The sequence below is a fragment of the Phyllobates terribilis genome, unplaced genomic scaffold, assembly GCF_046119375.1.
Source record: "Phyllobates terribilis strain yellow unplaced genomic scaffold, ASM4611937v1 Scaffold_7__3_contigs__length_470593459, whole genome shotgun sequence".
Classification (NCBI taxonomy): Eukaryota; Metazoa; Chordata; class Amphibia; order Anura; family Dendrobatidae; genus Phyllobates; species Phyllobates terribilis.
In genome coordinates this window covers 273,185,236-273,200,377 of record NW_027362767.1, presented here as the reverse complement: position 1 = coordinate 273,200,377, position 15,142 = coordinate 273,185,236, and the positions used below count along the sequence as shown (strand labels likewise).

The 15,142-nt window shown below is 47.5% G+C and overlaps 1 protein-coding gene across 1 annotated transcript in view; it reads right to left on the bottom strand.

The window, feature by feature from the left end:
• The window catches only part of NOTCH1 (notch receptor 1), a 54,376-nt gene extending 41,502 nt beyond the window's left edge, over window positions 1-12,874 (bottom strand). Inside the window, exons 1-2 of the mRNA XM_073640762.1 lie at window positions 12,508-12,874; window positions 2,161-2,233 (exon numbers count right to left, since the gene is read on the bottom strand). Of these exons, the coding sequence (XP_073496863.1) occupies window positions 2,161-2,233; window positions 12,508-12,565 (131 nt within the window). The 5' untranslated portion in view covers window positions 12,566-12,874. The remainder of the gene's footprint in view (window positions 1-2,160; window positions 2,234-12,507) is intronic.
• Between the last annotated feature and the right edge of the window lie 2,268 nt (window positions 12,875-15,142).

Genomic DNA, 15,142 nt, shown 5'->3' with positions numbered 1-15,142 from the left:
CATTGCAGCTCACACAGTTGTCACCCAGCTTTACTAGAATCTAATGTCGATGGGCAGACTAGTCGTCGTTCAGCAGCCCGAAAAAGCTGTGTGCCGGCTGAACCAATGTCCAGCACCCATAGGATAACTGGTGCAATAACCAACGTGACCGAAGGAAAAGTTCTTAATATTAACTGTGAAATTTTGTTAAAAAAATAGGTGCCTTCAGGCCCCCAGTACTTGGAGGTGCCCCCAATATAATCTAGCATCTGGCTGCAATTCAGACTCCATAAACGGAGGAGACTTGTTCGTTTTACACGTCAGCTGCAGAAAAGCAGGAATCTCCTTCGGTTTTTTATTTCACTTGACTTTCTAATTGGATTTGGGGGAAACATAATGGAACCTTTGTGGACAAAACTGATAAGAGACAGGTGAAACGGAGATGTGGCTGCCAGCCAGTGCGCCATATTGTATCCCAGCCCGGCTCAGATGCCACGCTATCCTGGCGCTTATCTGGACCCGGAGCTGTGATGACAGAGACTCCTACAAAATCAGGAGGGAGCGGAAGAAGGGCAGGGTACTGCAAATACCAGAAATTTCTCATTAACCAATTCACTAAGAATTTACTCCTTATAATCCAGGAGTTTAATTGGTGCAATTAAGGTCCATGGGTTCCTGTAGTTGGGGGGAGGGGCAGGGCACATGAACATAAGGTGATAATTGCACTTTTCTTTAAAAAAAATGGCCCTTTGGGAAAATTATTTAAGGAGATGATGTGGCTTAAAATGACTGCGCTACTTAGCATTACACAGCCAAATACACCAAGAGGAACCATTGGAAAACATTCATCAGAACAGTTGTGTTATTCAGAGGGCCCCTGGGATCGGGCAGCCATCTGCCTGCAGATTATGGGCACCACGCTCATTTAAGACCGCTGTTTTCGCAGCTTGCCACCTCGGCTTCGCTTTATCTGGCTCCTAGAGACAAATTACACACAGAAGCACAAAAAAATAATCAGAGCGGGCTCCGCTCATTTAGATACAGCTGCTGGAAAACTCCTGGAGAGAAATCTGCAATCACACGTTTCATTCAGACGCTGCAATAAAACGCACATTCAGGGGATTCATGAGCGTCATGCTGATCTGAAGAAACAACAAATCCATCCAATTAGATAAAAACTCACTGGTGAAGAAATATTAGGAACATTTCAGAATTGTATTTTTTTTTATACAGATTCCCCCCTCCTGAACAGAAGCCTCAGTGTCCCAGCCCCCAATCCTGAAGGTGGGGGATATTCCATGATGGATTTCTCTGGATACAAGTTCTCATTGCTTGTCCGCCAAAGTTTTATCATTTTTTTTTTTTTTTATTCACTGTCCTCGGGATTGGGGGTGGGTAATAGTATCTGCCCCCAAGAATAAAAAGTGTCCGCAGTGCATTCTGGGCCAGCGGGTGATTAGTTACACAATGTTAATCTGCATCTCTGAATAATGGAGACCAAATTTCGAGCGAACCCCAGCTGTCGCTTTTCTCAATGAAAAGAAAACAAGATTTACAGCGTCAAGCGGCCATGTGGCTTCAGTGTGAAGGGTGGAGGGAAAAAAGTGGTCTGTATTCATTAGGGGCTGACAATAGAGGGGCTGCCCTTTGTACCACTGCCTGTCAATGGGCCAGAACGACTCACTATTGTTCATCAGCATCATCCTGGGGGGAAGCTGCTAACATTGCCAGGAAATTGCCTCATGTCTGCGCCCAAATACCTGTGTGACCAAATAAAATGCCAAGTTTGTAGCCCCAGATAGAACTGAGCTCATATAGCAGCAGCGTCACATATGTAGAATGGTTATATCGGCACTGGACATATGTGATATCTATAGTGATCTTGGCGGGTAGGTAGTGAGGCATCTGCACCGGTCACTCATCCCAATGTTGTAGACTACAGTCAGCCCCTCCACGCCCTCAATTGGCAGAGAACAGAAAGTAATAGTTTTATTCACTTATATAGCAACATTAATTCCACATTGCTGTACAGACATAGTCACCAGGATAGGTGAACACAGTCAGCCTCTCCCAGCCTGAAATGGCTGATAACAGCAAAAAAATAGCGTGAACTCCATTATATGGTGACATTTGTATTTATAGCCTCAGGGAGAGATAGCTGCACAAATGGCAGTGACTCACCTGCACTCCGTCCCGCTAGCATCACATCTCCCATTATTCAGGCATGTTTCTCCTGGCTGCGTACACCGTAATCCTGTAAAAAGTGACAGCACCATTAACGTCTGGCAGCGAAGTGCAAAAGAAATTATCAGCTCAGTATTAAACTATACTATGGTGGATGCAGACTGTGACTGATACATAGTGACAGTTACCCCTGTGAATGGGCAGCTTCACCAGGCACTGGCCACGGCAACGTCACTAGAAATGGACTCCCCAGACACATCGGCTTCCAACCACAAGTCGCATGTGCCCCCTCGGGAGCGGAGCCTGGAAAGCTGTAACACTGTCATCATGTGCTCTGGACACCGACATAAGGATGAAAGATCAGTGGCAGGAATGAGAACGCACAACATTATAACGGAGACGTAGCAGTCTGCTCCTCATATACAGACACTACACCCGGGTATGAAGCGGCTTTGTTCTGCCGGGCACTGACATGGGCATCGCACTCAGTGGGGCACTACCCTGTGGTCACCTGGACAGGTTTTATCGCTGCAGACAGGAGACACGTTCTTGTTAATTCCTGCACTGGTGTCTTCATTTAAAAGAAGCAGAAAGCAAAATTGTGAGAAATATTTCACTATGAGCATATGCGGGGAGGGGGGCAATAGCTGACAATAATTTACAACTTCTGCGACTTGGTCATGCTGGGGTTTGTAGTGTCCAGCAGCTTAATTTTGGACCGTTAGCTTAGTAATCGATATTTCCTGGACTCTCAGGATGAAAGTTTCCTGTGCACTTTTACTAGTTATGTCTCGTTATTCCATTACTACTGGACAGGTTTGCCCGAAGCAAAGTTTAGAAACATGAGGACTAGATGATGCCACATCTTAAGGATCATACCTCAGCATCACTACCGATGGAATAATACCCCCATGTGTCCTGAAGTGCCCAGTGCAGGAGAGGGGATGTGTGACATACAAACAACGCTCCCCACCCACCCCCACCCCTCCAGGCTGCTCCTGGGAAAACAACAGCTGCAGAGCAGGGTCTATTCTTCATTCCCAACAAAGAGGGAAATCAGAGCCGGCCATTGTGAGGATCCACACACCTCTTGGCATATTGTTCAGCACAGGGCAGGAATCCATGTCCTGCTCCCCCTGTCACATAATACCTGCAGCCCGGAGCTGGGCCTATAATAACCCCCTGCTAGGAGAGCACACTGTCGCCTGTGTTTGCCCTCCTGGAAAGGGGGGCATCAAAGAGAAGGCCAATTAACTCTTCAGAACAAAACCTCTCCAAAAAATAAATAAATAAAACTAGTAGGAGCAATGCTCCACCTGTAAAGCCATGGCTGCTGTGATACTACAAACCCCAGCAGGCTATGGCAGCCTCTCTTAAAAGCCATGAACTGGGACAGCACAATTGTTGAGCAGATACTAGAGGACAGAAGTGACAATGAGACCTGGGCGCCAATCCTGTTATGTCGGACACAGTGGAAGTTACCCAATTTTTAAAGACTCAGATAGAATTAGCAAAATGCAGAAAAGGACGACTCAGTCTTATTTTCACTTGGTATCGTTCTCTTAGGGACTGCTTAAATAGTTTAGACGCTTGGAAACTCAGAAGTTTAAGAACCAGACAAGTCTCACATTCACCCCCTCCCTCCCATTTCCCTACAAGTCATTCTGCGATAGGAAATGATCTGAGCTGTGAAACTAGACGGGGAAAGTCTGCGCCTCCAGCTTCTTCGTAGAGGAACAGAATTGAGCTCCAAAACAAGTTCAGAGACTTGTCCACCGAGCACATGCGGCAAACCATGCAGCCTGAACATCAATCACTAAGCTCTATAATGGCCTGTTAACCCCTCTGTGCCAATCATTATACACGGTTCTCAATGGGAAAAGTCAAAAACTTTGCACAATGCAAAAGTCAAGTTTTCATCTAATTCCTAATATGACCACTGGGGGTGCTGCTTCACAGACAGACTCCCTCACATAATAAATAATAAAGTATCCAAGTAAAAAAAAAAAGATATTTCTATATAAACACGATATTTAACCCTTCCTGATACATTTCCTGTGCTGATAACTACTGTTATGGTAGGGGGAGACATGGCGCCTATATATCCTATGAAGGGTTCAATAACTGCAGAGGGTGTTTAAGGAGAAATGTCAGTATAGATATAAGGCTTGGAGGACACCTATGCGTGGGGGGACTTTGCTTCCGCTACTAAACAGAAAGCAGAAGAATAACTGTCCCTAATCTGAGAGACCAGAAACCCTCAAAATGGAGCAGACAGTGAGGCCACTGGTAATGATTGCAAGCTCATGGGACAAGACATCCAGTAACAACAGCTCATAGGCAGATTCATTGCTATAACGACCCCCCAGAAGAGGTTTCATAGATGTGAACAGAAAATAGTACAGGCCTGAAACATCATACTAGGTGGACCGCAAAATACAAAGAATCACCCAATTAGACATAAACACCCATACAGGTCCAGCAGCCCAAGAATCTACTCAGAGTCCAGCACCAGCAGTCCCCCACCATAATATATACATTGGATAGATAGAATTTTACATGTGACCTCATAGCACCTCCACAGCACTGTACACAGACTACGACCCAAGGCGTCAGCCGCCAGAAGTCACAGATATCAGAGGTTTTTGTTTTTATTTTAGTTGCCAAAATACCAAAAACTCAAATGCAAACAAGACAATGAGAAGATGAATCTGCAGCTCCTTCCACCTGGAAACTACAAGGCCCAGCAGGCACCGCACCTCACCTGCAGTTTTGGTGCCCAAGCAGTCTGCACCTTGTGTACTAGAACCAGAAAGCATTAAGATGAGACTGATCACACACACACACACACATTGAGAGGATGAGACTGATCTCTCACACACACATTGAGAGGATGAGACTGATCTCACACACACACACACACATTGAGAGGATGAGACTGATCTCTCACACACACATTGAGAGGATGAGACTGATCTCACACACACACATTGAGAGGATGAGACTGATCTCACACACACACACACACATTGAGAGGATGAGACTGATCTCTCACACACACATTGAGAGGATGAGACTGATCTCACACACACACACACACACATTGAGAGGATGAGACTGATCTCACACACACACACACACATTGAGAGGATGAGACTGATCTCACACACACACACACATTGAGAGGATGAGACTGATCTCACACACACACACACATTGAGAGGATGAGACTGATCTCACACACACACACATTGAGAGGATGAGACTGATCTCACACACACACACATTGAGAGGATGAGACTGATCTCACACACACACACACACACATTGAGAGGATGAGACTGATCTCACACACACACACACACACATTGAGAGGATGAGACTGATCTCACACACACACACACATTGAGAGGATGAGACTGATCTCACACACACATTGAGAGGATGAGACTGATCTCACACACACACACACATTGAGAGGATGAGACTGATCACACACACACACATTGAGAGGATGAGACTGATCTCACACACACACATTGAGAGGATGAGACTGATCTCACACACACATTGAGAGGATGAGACTGATCACACACACACACATTGAGAGGATGAGACTGATCACACACACACACATTGAGAGGATGAGACTGATCTCACACACACATTGAGAGGATGAGACTGATCTCACACACACATTGAGAGGATGAGACTGATCACACACACACACATTGAGAGGATGAGACTGATCACACACACACACATTGAGAGGATGAGACTGATCTCACACACACACATTGAGAGGATGAGACTGATCTCACACACACACATTGAGAGGATGAGACTGATCTCACACACACACACACACACACACACACACACATTGAGAGGATGAGACTGATCTCACACACATTGAGAGGATGAGACTGATCTCACTCACACACACACACATTGAGAGGATGAGACTGATCTCACACACACACACACACATTGAGAGGATGAGACTGATCTCACACACATTGAGAGGATGAGACTGATCACACACACACACACACACACACACACACACATTGAGAGGATGAGACTGATCACACACACACACACACACACACACACACACACACATTGAGAGGATGAGACTGATCTCACACACATTGAGAGGATGAGACTGATCTCACTCACACACACACACATTGAGAGGATGAGACTGATCTCACACACACACACACACATTGAGAGGATGAGACTGATCTCACACACACACACACACATTGAGAGGATGAGACTGATCTCACACACATTGAGAGGATGAGACTGATCACACACACACACACACACACACATTGAGAGGATGAGACTGAACACACACACACACACTGAGAGGATGACACTGATCTCACACACACACCCATTGAGAGGATGAGACTGATCTCACACACACACACACATTGAGAGGATGAGACTGATCTCACACACACACACACATTGAGAGGATGAGACTGATCTCACACACACATTGAGAGGATGAGACTGATCTCACACACACACACATTGAGAGGATGAGACTGATCACACACACACACATTGAGAGGATGAGACTGATCTCACACACACACATTGAGAGGATGAGACTGATCTCACACACACATTGAGAGGATGAGACTGATCACACACACACACATTGAGAGGATGAGACTGATCACACACACACACATTGAGAGGATGAGACTGATCTCACACACACATTGAGAGGATGAGACTGATCACACACACACACATTGAGAGGATGAGACTGATCACACACACACACATTGAGAGGATGAGACTGATCTCACACACACACATTGAGAGGATGAGACTGATCTCACACACACACATTGAGAGGATGAGACTGATCTCACACACACACACACACACACACATTGAGAGGATGAGACTGATCTCACACACATTGAGAGGATGAGACTGATCTCACTCACACACACACACATTGAGAGGATGAGACTGATCTCACACACATTGAGAGGATGAGACTGATCACACACACACACACACACATTGAGAGGATGAGACTGAACACACACACACACACTGAGAGGATGACACTGATCTCACACACACACCCATTGAGAGGATGAGACTGATCTCACACACACACACACACACACACACACACACACATTGAGAGGATGAGACTGATCTCACACACACACATTGAGAGGATGAGACTGATCTCACACACACACACACACACACATTGAGAGGATGAGACTGATCTCACACACATTGAGAGGATGAGACTGATCTCACACACACACACACATTGAGAGGATGAGACTGATCTCACACACACACACACACACATTGAGAGGATGAGACTGATCTCACACACACACATTGAGAGGATGAGACTGATCTCACACACACACATCCCCCACCTTGTGTACTAGAATCAGAAAACACTGAGAGAAGGATGAGGCTGATGTCACATACACACACAATCCCCAGAGGTCTACACACTGTCCCCCAATAATGAATGTGTAGGCGGATCATAGACCCAGGGCAGGAGCAACAGCGTCCCCTAAACCTCTTATTCACAGAACGGATGTACATTTTACACTATATCAGTCTGTACATAGCTCTTGCACCGTTACACTATCAGTCTATACACACAGCTCCTGCACCTTACCTGTATGAGTCTGTACACACAGTTCCTGCCCCGTTACACTGTATCAGTCTATATACACAGCTCCTGCACTGTATCAAGTCTATGTACACAGCTCCTGTACCGTTACACTGTGTCAGTACACAGCTCCTGTACCGTTACACTGTGTCAGTACACAGCTCCTGTACCGTTACACTGTGACAGTACACAGCTCCTGTACCGTTACACTGTGACAGTACACAGCTCCTGTACCGTTACACTGTGACAGTACACAGCTCCTGTACCGTTACACTGTGACAGTACACAGCTCCTGTACCGTTACACTGTGACAGTACACAGCTCCTGTACCGTTACACTGTGACAGTACACAGCTCCTGTACCGTTACACTGTGACAGTACACAGCTCCTGTACCGTTACACTGTGACAGTACACAGCTCCTGTACCGTTACACTGTGACAGTACACAGCTCCTGTACCGTTACACTGTGACTGTACACAGCTCCTGTACCGTTACACTGTGACAGTACACAGCTCCTGTACCGTTACACTGTGACAGTACACAGCTCCTGTACCGTTACACTGTGACAGTACACAGCTCCTGTACCGTTACACTGTGACAGTACACAGCTCCTGTACCGTTACACTGTGACAGTACACAGCTCCTGTACCGTTACACTGTGACAGTACACAGCTCCTGTACCGTTACACTGTGACAGTACACAGCTCCTGTACCGTTACACTGTGACAGTACACAGCTCCTGTACCGTTACACTGTGACAGTACACAGCTCCTGTACCGTTACACTGTGACAGTACACAGCTCCTGTACCGTTACACTGTGACAGTACACAGCTCCTGTACCGTTACACTGTGACAGTACACAGCTCCTGTACCGTTACACTGTGACAGTACACAGCTCCTGTACCGTTACACTGTGACAGTACACAGCTCCTGTACCGTTACACTGTGACAGTACACAGCTCCTGTACCGTTACACTGTGACAGTACACAGCTCCTGTACCGTTACACTGTGACAGTACACAGCTCCTGTACCGTTACACTGTGACAGTACACAGCTCCTGTACCGTTACACTGTGACAGTACACAGCTCCTGTACCGTTACACTGTGACAGTACACAGCTCCTGTACCGTTACACTGTGACAGTACACAGCTCCTGTACCGTTACACTGTGACAGTACACAGCTCCTGTACCGTTACACTGTGACAGTACACAGCTCCTGTACCGTTACACTGTGACAGTACACAGCTCCTGTACCGTTACACTGTGACAGTACACAGCTCCTGTACCGTTACACTGTGACAGTACACAGCTCCTGTACCGTTACACTGTGACAGTACACAGCTCCTGTACCGTTACACTGTGACAGTACACAGCTCCTGTACCGTTACACTGTGACAGTACACAGCTCCTGTACCGTTACACTGTGACAGTACACAGCTCCTGTACCGTTACACTGTGACAGTACACAGCTCCTGTACCGTTACACTGTGACAGTACACAGCTCCTGTACCGTTACACTGTGACAGTACACAGCTCCTGTACCGTTACACTGTGACAGTACACAGCTCCTGTACCGTTACACTGTGACAGTACACAGCTCCTGTACCGTTACACTGTGACAGTACACAGCTCCTGTACCGTTACACTGTGACAGTACACAGCTCCTGTACCGTTACACTGTGACAGTACACAGCTCCTGTACCGTTACACTGTGACAGTACACAGCTCCTGTACCGTTACACTGTGACAGTACACAGCTCCTGTACCGTTACACTGTGACAGTACACAGCTCCTGTACCGTTACACTGTGACAGTACACAGCTCCTGTACCGTTACACTGTGACAGTACACAGCTCCTGTACCGTTACACTGTGACAGTACACAGCTCCTGTACCGTTACACTGTGACAGTACACAGCTCCTGTACCGTTACACTGTGACAGTACACAGCTCCTGTACCGTTACACTGTGACAGTACACAGCTCCTGTACCGTTACACTGTGACAGTACACAGCTCCTGTACCGTTACACTGTGACAGTACACAGCTCCTGTACCGTTACACTGTGACAGTACACAGCTCCTGTACCGTTACACTGTGACAGTACACAGCTCCTGTACCGTTACACTGTGACAGTACACAGCTCCTGTACCGTTACACTGTGACAGTACACAGCTCCTGTACCGTTACACTGTGACAGTACACAGCTCCTGTACCGTTACACTGTGACAGTACACAGCTCCTGTACCGTTACACTGTGACAGTACACAGCTCCTGTACCGTTACACTGTGACAGTACACAGCTCCTGTACCGTTACACTGTGACAGTACACAGCTCCTGTACCGTTACACTGTGACAGTACACAGCTCCTGTACCGTTACACTGTGACAGTACACAGCTCCTGTACCGTTACACTGTGACAGTACACAGCTCCTGTACCGTTACACTGTGACAGTACACAGCTCCTGTACCGTTACACTGTGACAGTACACAGCTCCTGTACCGTTACACTGTGACAGTACACAGCTCCTGTACCGTTACACTGTGACAGTACACAGCTCCTGTACCGTTACACTGTGACAGTACACAGCTCCTGTACCGTTACACTGTGACAGTACACAGCTCCTGTACCGTTACACTGTGACAGTACACAGCTCCTGTACCGTTACACTGTGACAGTACACAGCTCCTGTACCGTTACACTGTGACAGTACACAGCTCCTGTACCGTTACACTGTGACAGTACACAGCTCCTGTACCGTTACACTGTGACAGTACACAGCTCCTGTACCGTTACACTGTGACAGTACACAGCTCCTGTACCGTTACACTGTGACAGTACACAGCTCCTGTACCGTTACACTGTGACAGTACACAGCTCCTGTACCGTTACACTGTGACAGTACACAGCTCCTGTACCGTTACACTGTATCAGTTTATACACACAGCTCCTGCACGTTACTGTATCAGTCTGTACACAGCTCCTGCACCGTTACACTGTATCAGTCTATACACAGCTCCTGCACCGTTACACTGTATCAGTCTATATACACAGCTCCTGCCCCGTTACACTGTATCAGTCTATATACACAGCTCCTGCACGTTACACTGTATCAGTCTATATACACAGCTCCTGCACGTTACACTGTATCAGTCTATATACACAGCTCCTGCACGTTACACTGTATCAGTCTATATACACAGCTCCTGCACGTTACACTGTATCAGTCTATATACACAGCTCCTGCACGTTACACTATATCAGTCTATACACACAGCTCCTGCACATTACACTGTATCAGTCTATACACACAGCTCCTGCACATTACACTGTATCAGTTTATACACACAGCTCCTGCACATTACACTGTATCAGTATATATACACAGCTCCTGCCCCGTTACACTGTATCAGTCTATATACACAGCTCCTGCACGTTACACTGTATCAGTCTATACACACAGCTCCTGCACGTTACACTGTATCAGTCTATATACACAGCTCCTGCACGTTACACTGTATCAGTCTATATACACAGCTCCTGCACGTTACACTGTATCAGTCTATACACACAGCTCCGGCAAGTTACACTGTATCAGTCTATATACACAGCTCCTGCACGTTACACTGTATCAGTTTATACACACAGCTCCCGCAAGTTACACTGTATCAGTTTATACACACAGCTCCTGCACGTTACACTGTATCAGTCTATATACACAGCTCCTGCCCCGTTACACTGTATCAGTATATATACACAGCTCCTGCCCCGTTACACTGTATCAGTCTGTACACAGCTCCTGCACGTTACACTGTATCAGTTTATACACACAGCTCCTGCACGTTACACTGTATCAGTCTGTACACACAGCTCCTGCACGTTACACTGTATCAGTATATATACACAGCTCCTGCACGTTACTGTATCAGTCTGTACACAGCTCCTGCACCGTTACACTGTATCAGTATATATACACAGCTCCTGCACGTTACTGTATCAGTCTGTACACAGCTCCTGCCCCGTTACACTGTATCAGTCTGTACACAGCTCCTGCACGTTACACTGTATCAGTATATATACACAGCTCCTGCACGTTACTGTATCAGTCTGTACACAGCTCCTGCACCGTTACACTGTATCAGTCTATACACAGCTCCTGCACCGTTACACTGTATCAGTCTATATACACAGCTCCTGCCCCGTTACACTGTATCAGTCTATATACACAGCTCCTGCCCGTTACACTGTATCAGTATATATACACAGCTCCTGCACCGTTACACTGTATCAGTCTATATACACAGCTCCTGCACGTTACACTGTATCAGTCTATACACACAGCTCCTGCACGTTACACTGTATCAGTCTATACACACAGCTCCTGCCCCGTTACACTGTATCAGTATATATACACAGCTCCTGCACGTTACACTGTATCAGTCTGTACACAGCTCCTGCCCCGTTACACTGTATCAGTCTGTACACAGCTCCTGCCCCGTTACACTGTATCAGTCTGTACACAGCTCCTGCACCGTTACACTGTATCAGTCTGTACACAGCTCCTGCACCGTTACACTGTATCAGTATATATACACAGCTCCTGCACTGTGACACTGTCGGTCTGTGTGGAGTGTCAGCTCTTGGGCTCAGGCTTTACCTTGTGCAGTGACTGTCAGCGCCAGGAGCAGTATAGCGGCGGCTCCTGCCCGCTCCATTCCTCCTGGATGCGGCTACAGCAGACACATAAGTCCCGGAGTGCCGCGGCTCCTCGGTATAATCCCGGCTCCTCTCTGTCTCCCGCACTGTGGCCGGCTTCCTCCGCGCAGTTGTCCGGTCTCTATCAGTCCCCAGAGCCCCCGCTCTGCTCCAGCTCTCAGCAGAGAAATGCCAGAGTGAGCGCAGCGCAGGGTGTGCGCGACCGCCGAGTCTCCTTCCGCCGACAGAGGGAGGGACTTCTGTATAAACTTCAAAAGTTGTGACTTGTGGCTGCGGAGGGATCCGGCTGATGCTCACTCATTACCATGTGAATGGGAGTGTGGAGGGCGCTGTGCTGCCATGGAGGAGGGGGAAGGGTCCCGGGGGGGCTGGCTATGGCTGCAGGCACAGTGCCCAAGGGACTGGTGACAGGAAGAGCTGTCAGGGGGCTGTAAATCCCAGCAGTGTGCAGGGCTGTGATTGCAACTTACAGCATGTTAAATCCTGCTGGTACTTGTAGTCAATCCTGGGTCATCAGTGAAATCATAGGATGCAGAGCCTGCTGGTACTTGTGGTTCTATTGGCAACAGTTAAACTGACAACTCAGGTGACAGCATCAGAAAACTGTACAGTGACCCCCAAACATAGGCCCTATTAGGATTCAGGGCCTGCCGCCAACCCCTTTAATAATAGTGCTGATTTTTACACTGATGAGAATTTTCCCATTTGAAGGAGAATTCCACCTTAAATCATCTGAAATCTCTCGAGCTTCCCAGGCCTCCGATTCCCATTAGAGGCTGCAGCAATGCCCAAAATACACTGGTACATCTCAGACCCTGAAACTTTCTGACTCCTCCAAGCAGCGCCTTGACTGGCCCTGAAATGGTTACCCGAGGCCACCCTCAGGCACATACCATGTGGTCAGGGCATAGTATGGATTTCAGCCTCCTGCTGTCATTCTGTGAATGGAGGACTGGATACAACCATCTGTCAAGGGATGCTCTTCCTCCCCTCCCCCTGGCGGCACTGGGGGTCACTGGGATGGATCCACTGCAGTAATAGGTTGGGAGTCAGGACAATATGATGTGAGCTGTCAGAGGCTGGTAAAACTTATTATGAGGAATAACTAGTTACTTCAGTCTTCAAGAGGTTAAAAAGTGGTAATGGCCACTTGTTGCCTTTATTCACCCTGACATGGAAAGTTCTCCAGTTTCCTGAAGGATTTTGGGAGGAGGGAAGGTTATCGTGATATTCCCCTTTTTACGCCATCCCCTACTGGAGCAATATAAAAAAAATGTCATAATACCAGACGACCATAAGGAGCTGAAAATAAAAACGGTGGATTTGGTGCGAAAGCACTTTAAAACCCATTATCTACCAATGCCCTTTTTTTGGGACGCCTAATTTTTTGCTTCTAGCAACTAAGATTTTCTAATTAGGTCCAATTAGATCCAAAAAAAATAAATAAATAAAAATTGCTAATTTGGCAAGTAATGGGTTAAAATTTACAGCAGCATGACTGTCTAAAATTTACACAAAATGCCCCAAAATCCCGATGCAAAACATTTGATAAATTGCCCACTTTGTTTTTTAATTCTTCACCATTTTCAAGGTCTCTGCTTGCTGTCAGCGAATGAGAACACTCTGCCCTGACCGGGTCCTGTGTACTTACTCATGAATCACCATCATAGGCAGATTATAATGAGGGCAATCCGGGCGACCGCCCGGGGCCCCGAGCCTGCAGAGGGCCCGCGGCTCCGGGCGGGGTGTCTAATGCCGGATTGCCCTCATTATATGTGCGGGCCGCCGCGGCACATACCGGTAGCAGTGGCGGGAGGGGGGGCCCCATACCGCTTCCCCAGCAGCAGCCGCCGCTACTTCTTCATCGGCCGGGCCAGCACTGCAGCAGTTAACTTCCCTGTGCTGGCCCGGCCGCGTCACTGCTAGGAGACACGGCCCTGTGCGCGGCCGTGTCTCCTAGCTGTGACGTCACGCAGTGCGCGCCCGGCCTGCACTGCTACTTACCACGGGAGAGGAGCAGGAGCCAGGAGGCCTGGAGCCGAGCCGGGGGTTGGTGTGTGAGTGTGAGTGTGAGTGTGTGTATGTGTGTGTGTGTGGGCAGATGTCATTGTGTGATGTCTGTTTGTGTGTGTATGTGTGTGTGTGTGGGCAGATGTCATTGTGTGATGTCTGTTTGTGCGTGTGTGTGTAGGCAGATGTCATTGTGTGATGTCTGTTTGTGTGTGGGGGGGGCAGATGTCATTGTGTGATGTGTGTGTGTGTGTGGGTGTGTGTGTGTGTGTGTGGGCAGATGTCATTGTGTGATGTCTGTTTGTATGTGTGTGTGTGTGGGCAGATGTCATTGTGTGATGTCTGTTTGTGTGTGTGTGTGTGTGTGTAGGCAGATGTCATTGTGTGATGTCTGTTTGTGTGTGTATGTGTGTGTGTGTAGGCAGATGTCATTGTGTGATGTCTGTGTGTGTGTGGGCAGATGTCATTGTGTGATGTCTGTTTGTGTGTGTGTGTGGGCAGATATTGTGTCATGTCTGTTTATATGTATTTTTGTGTTTCAAATGTGTTTATGCGTGTATGTATAT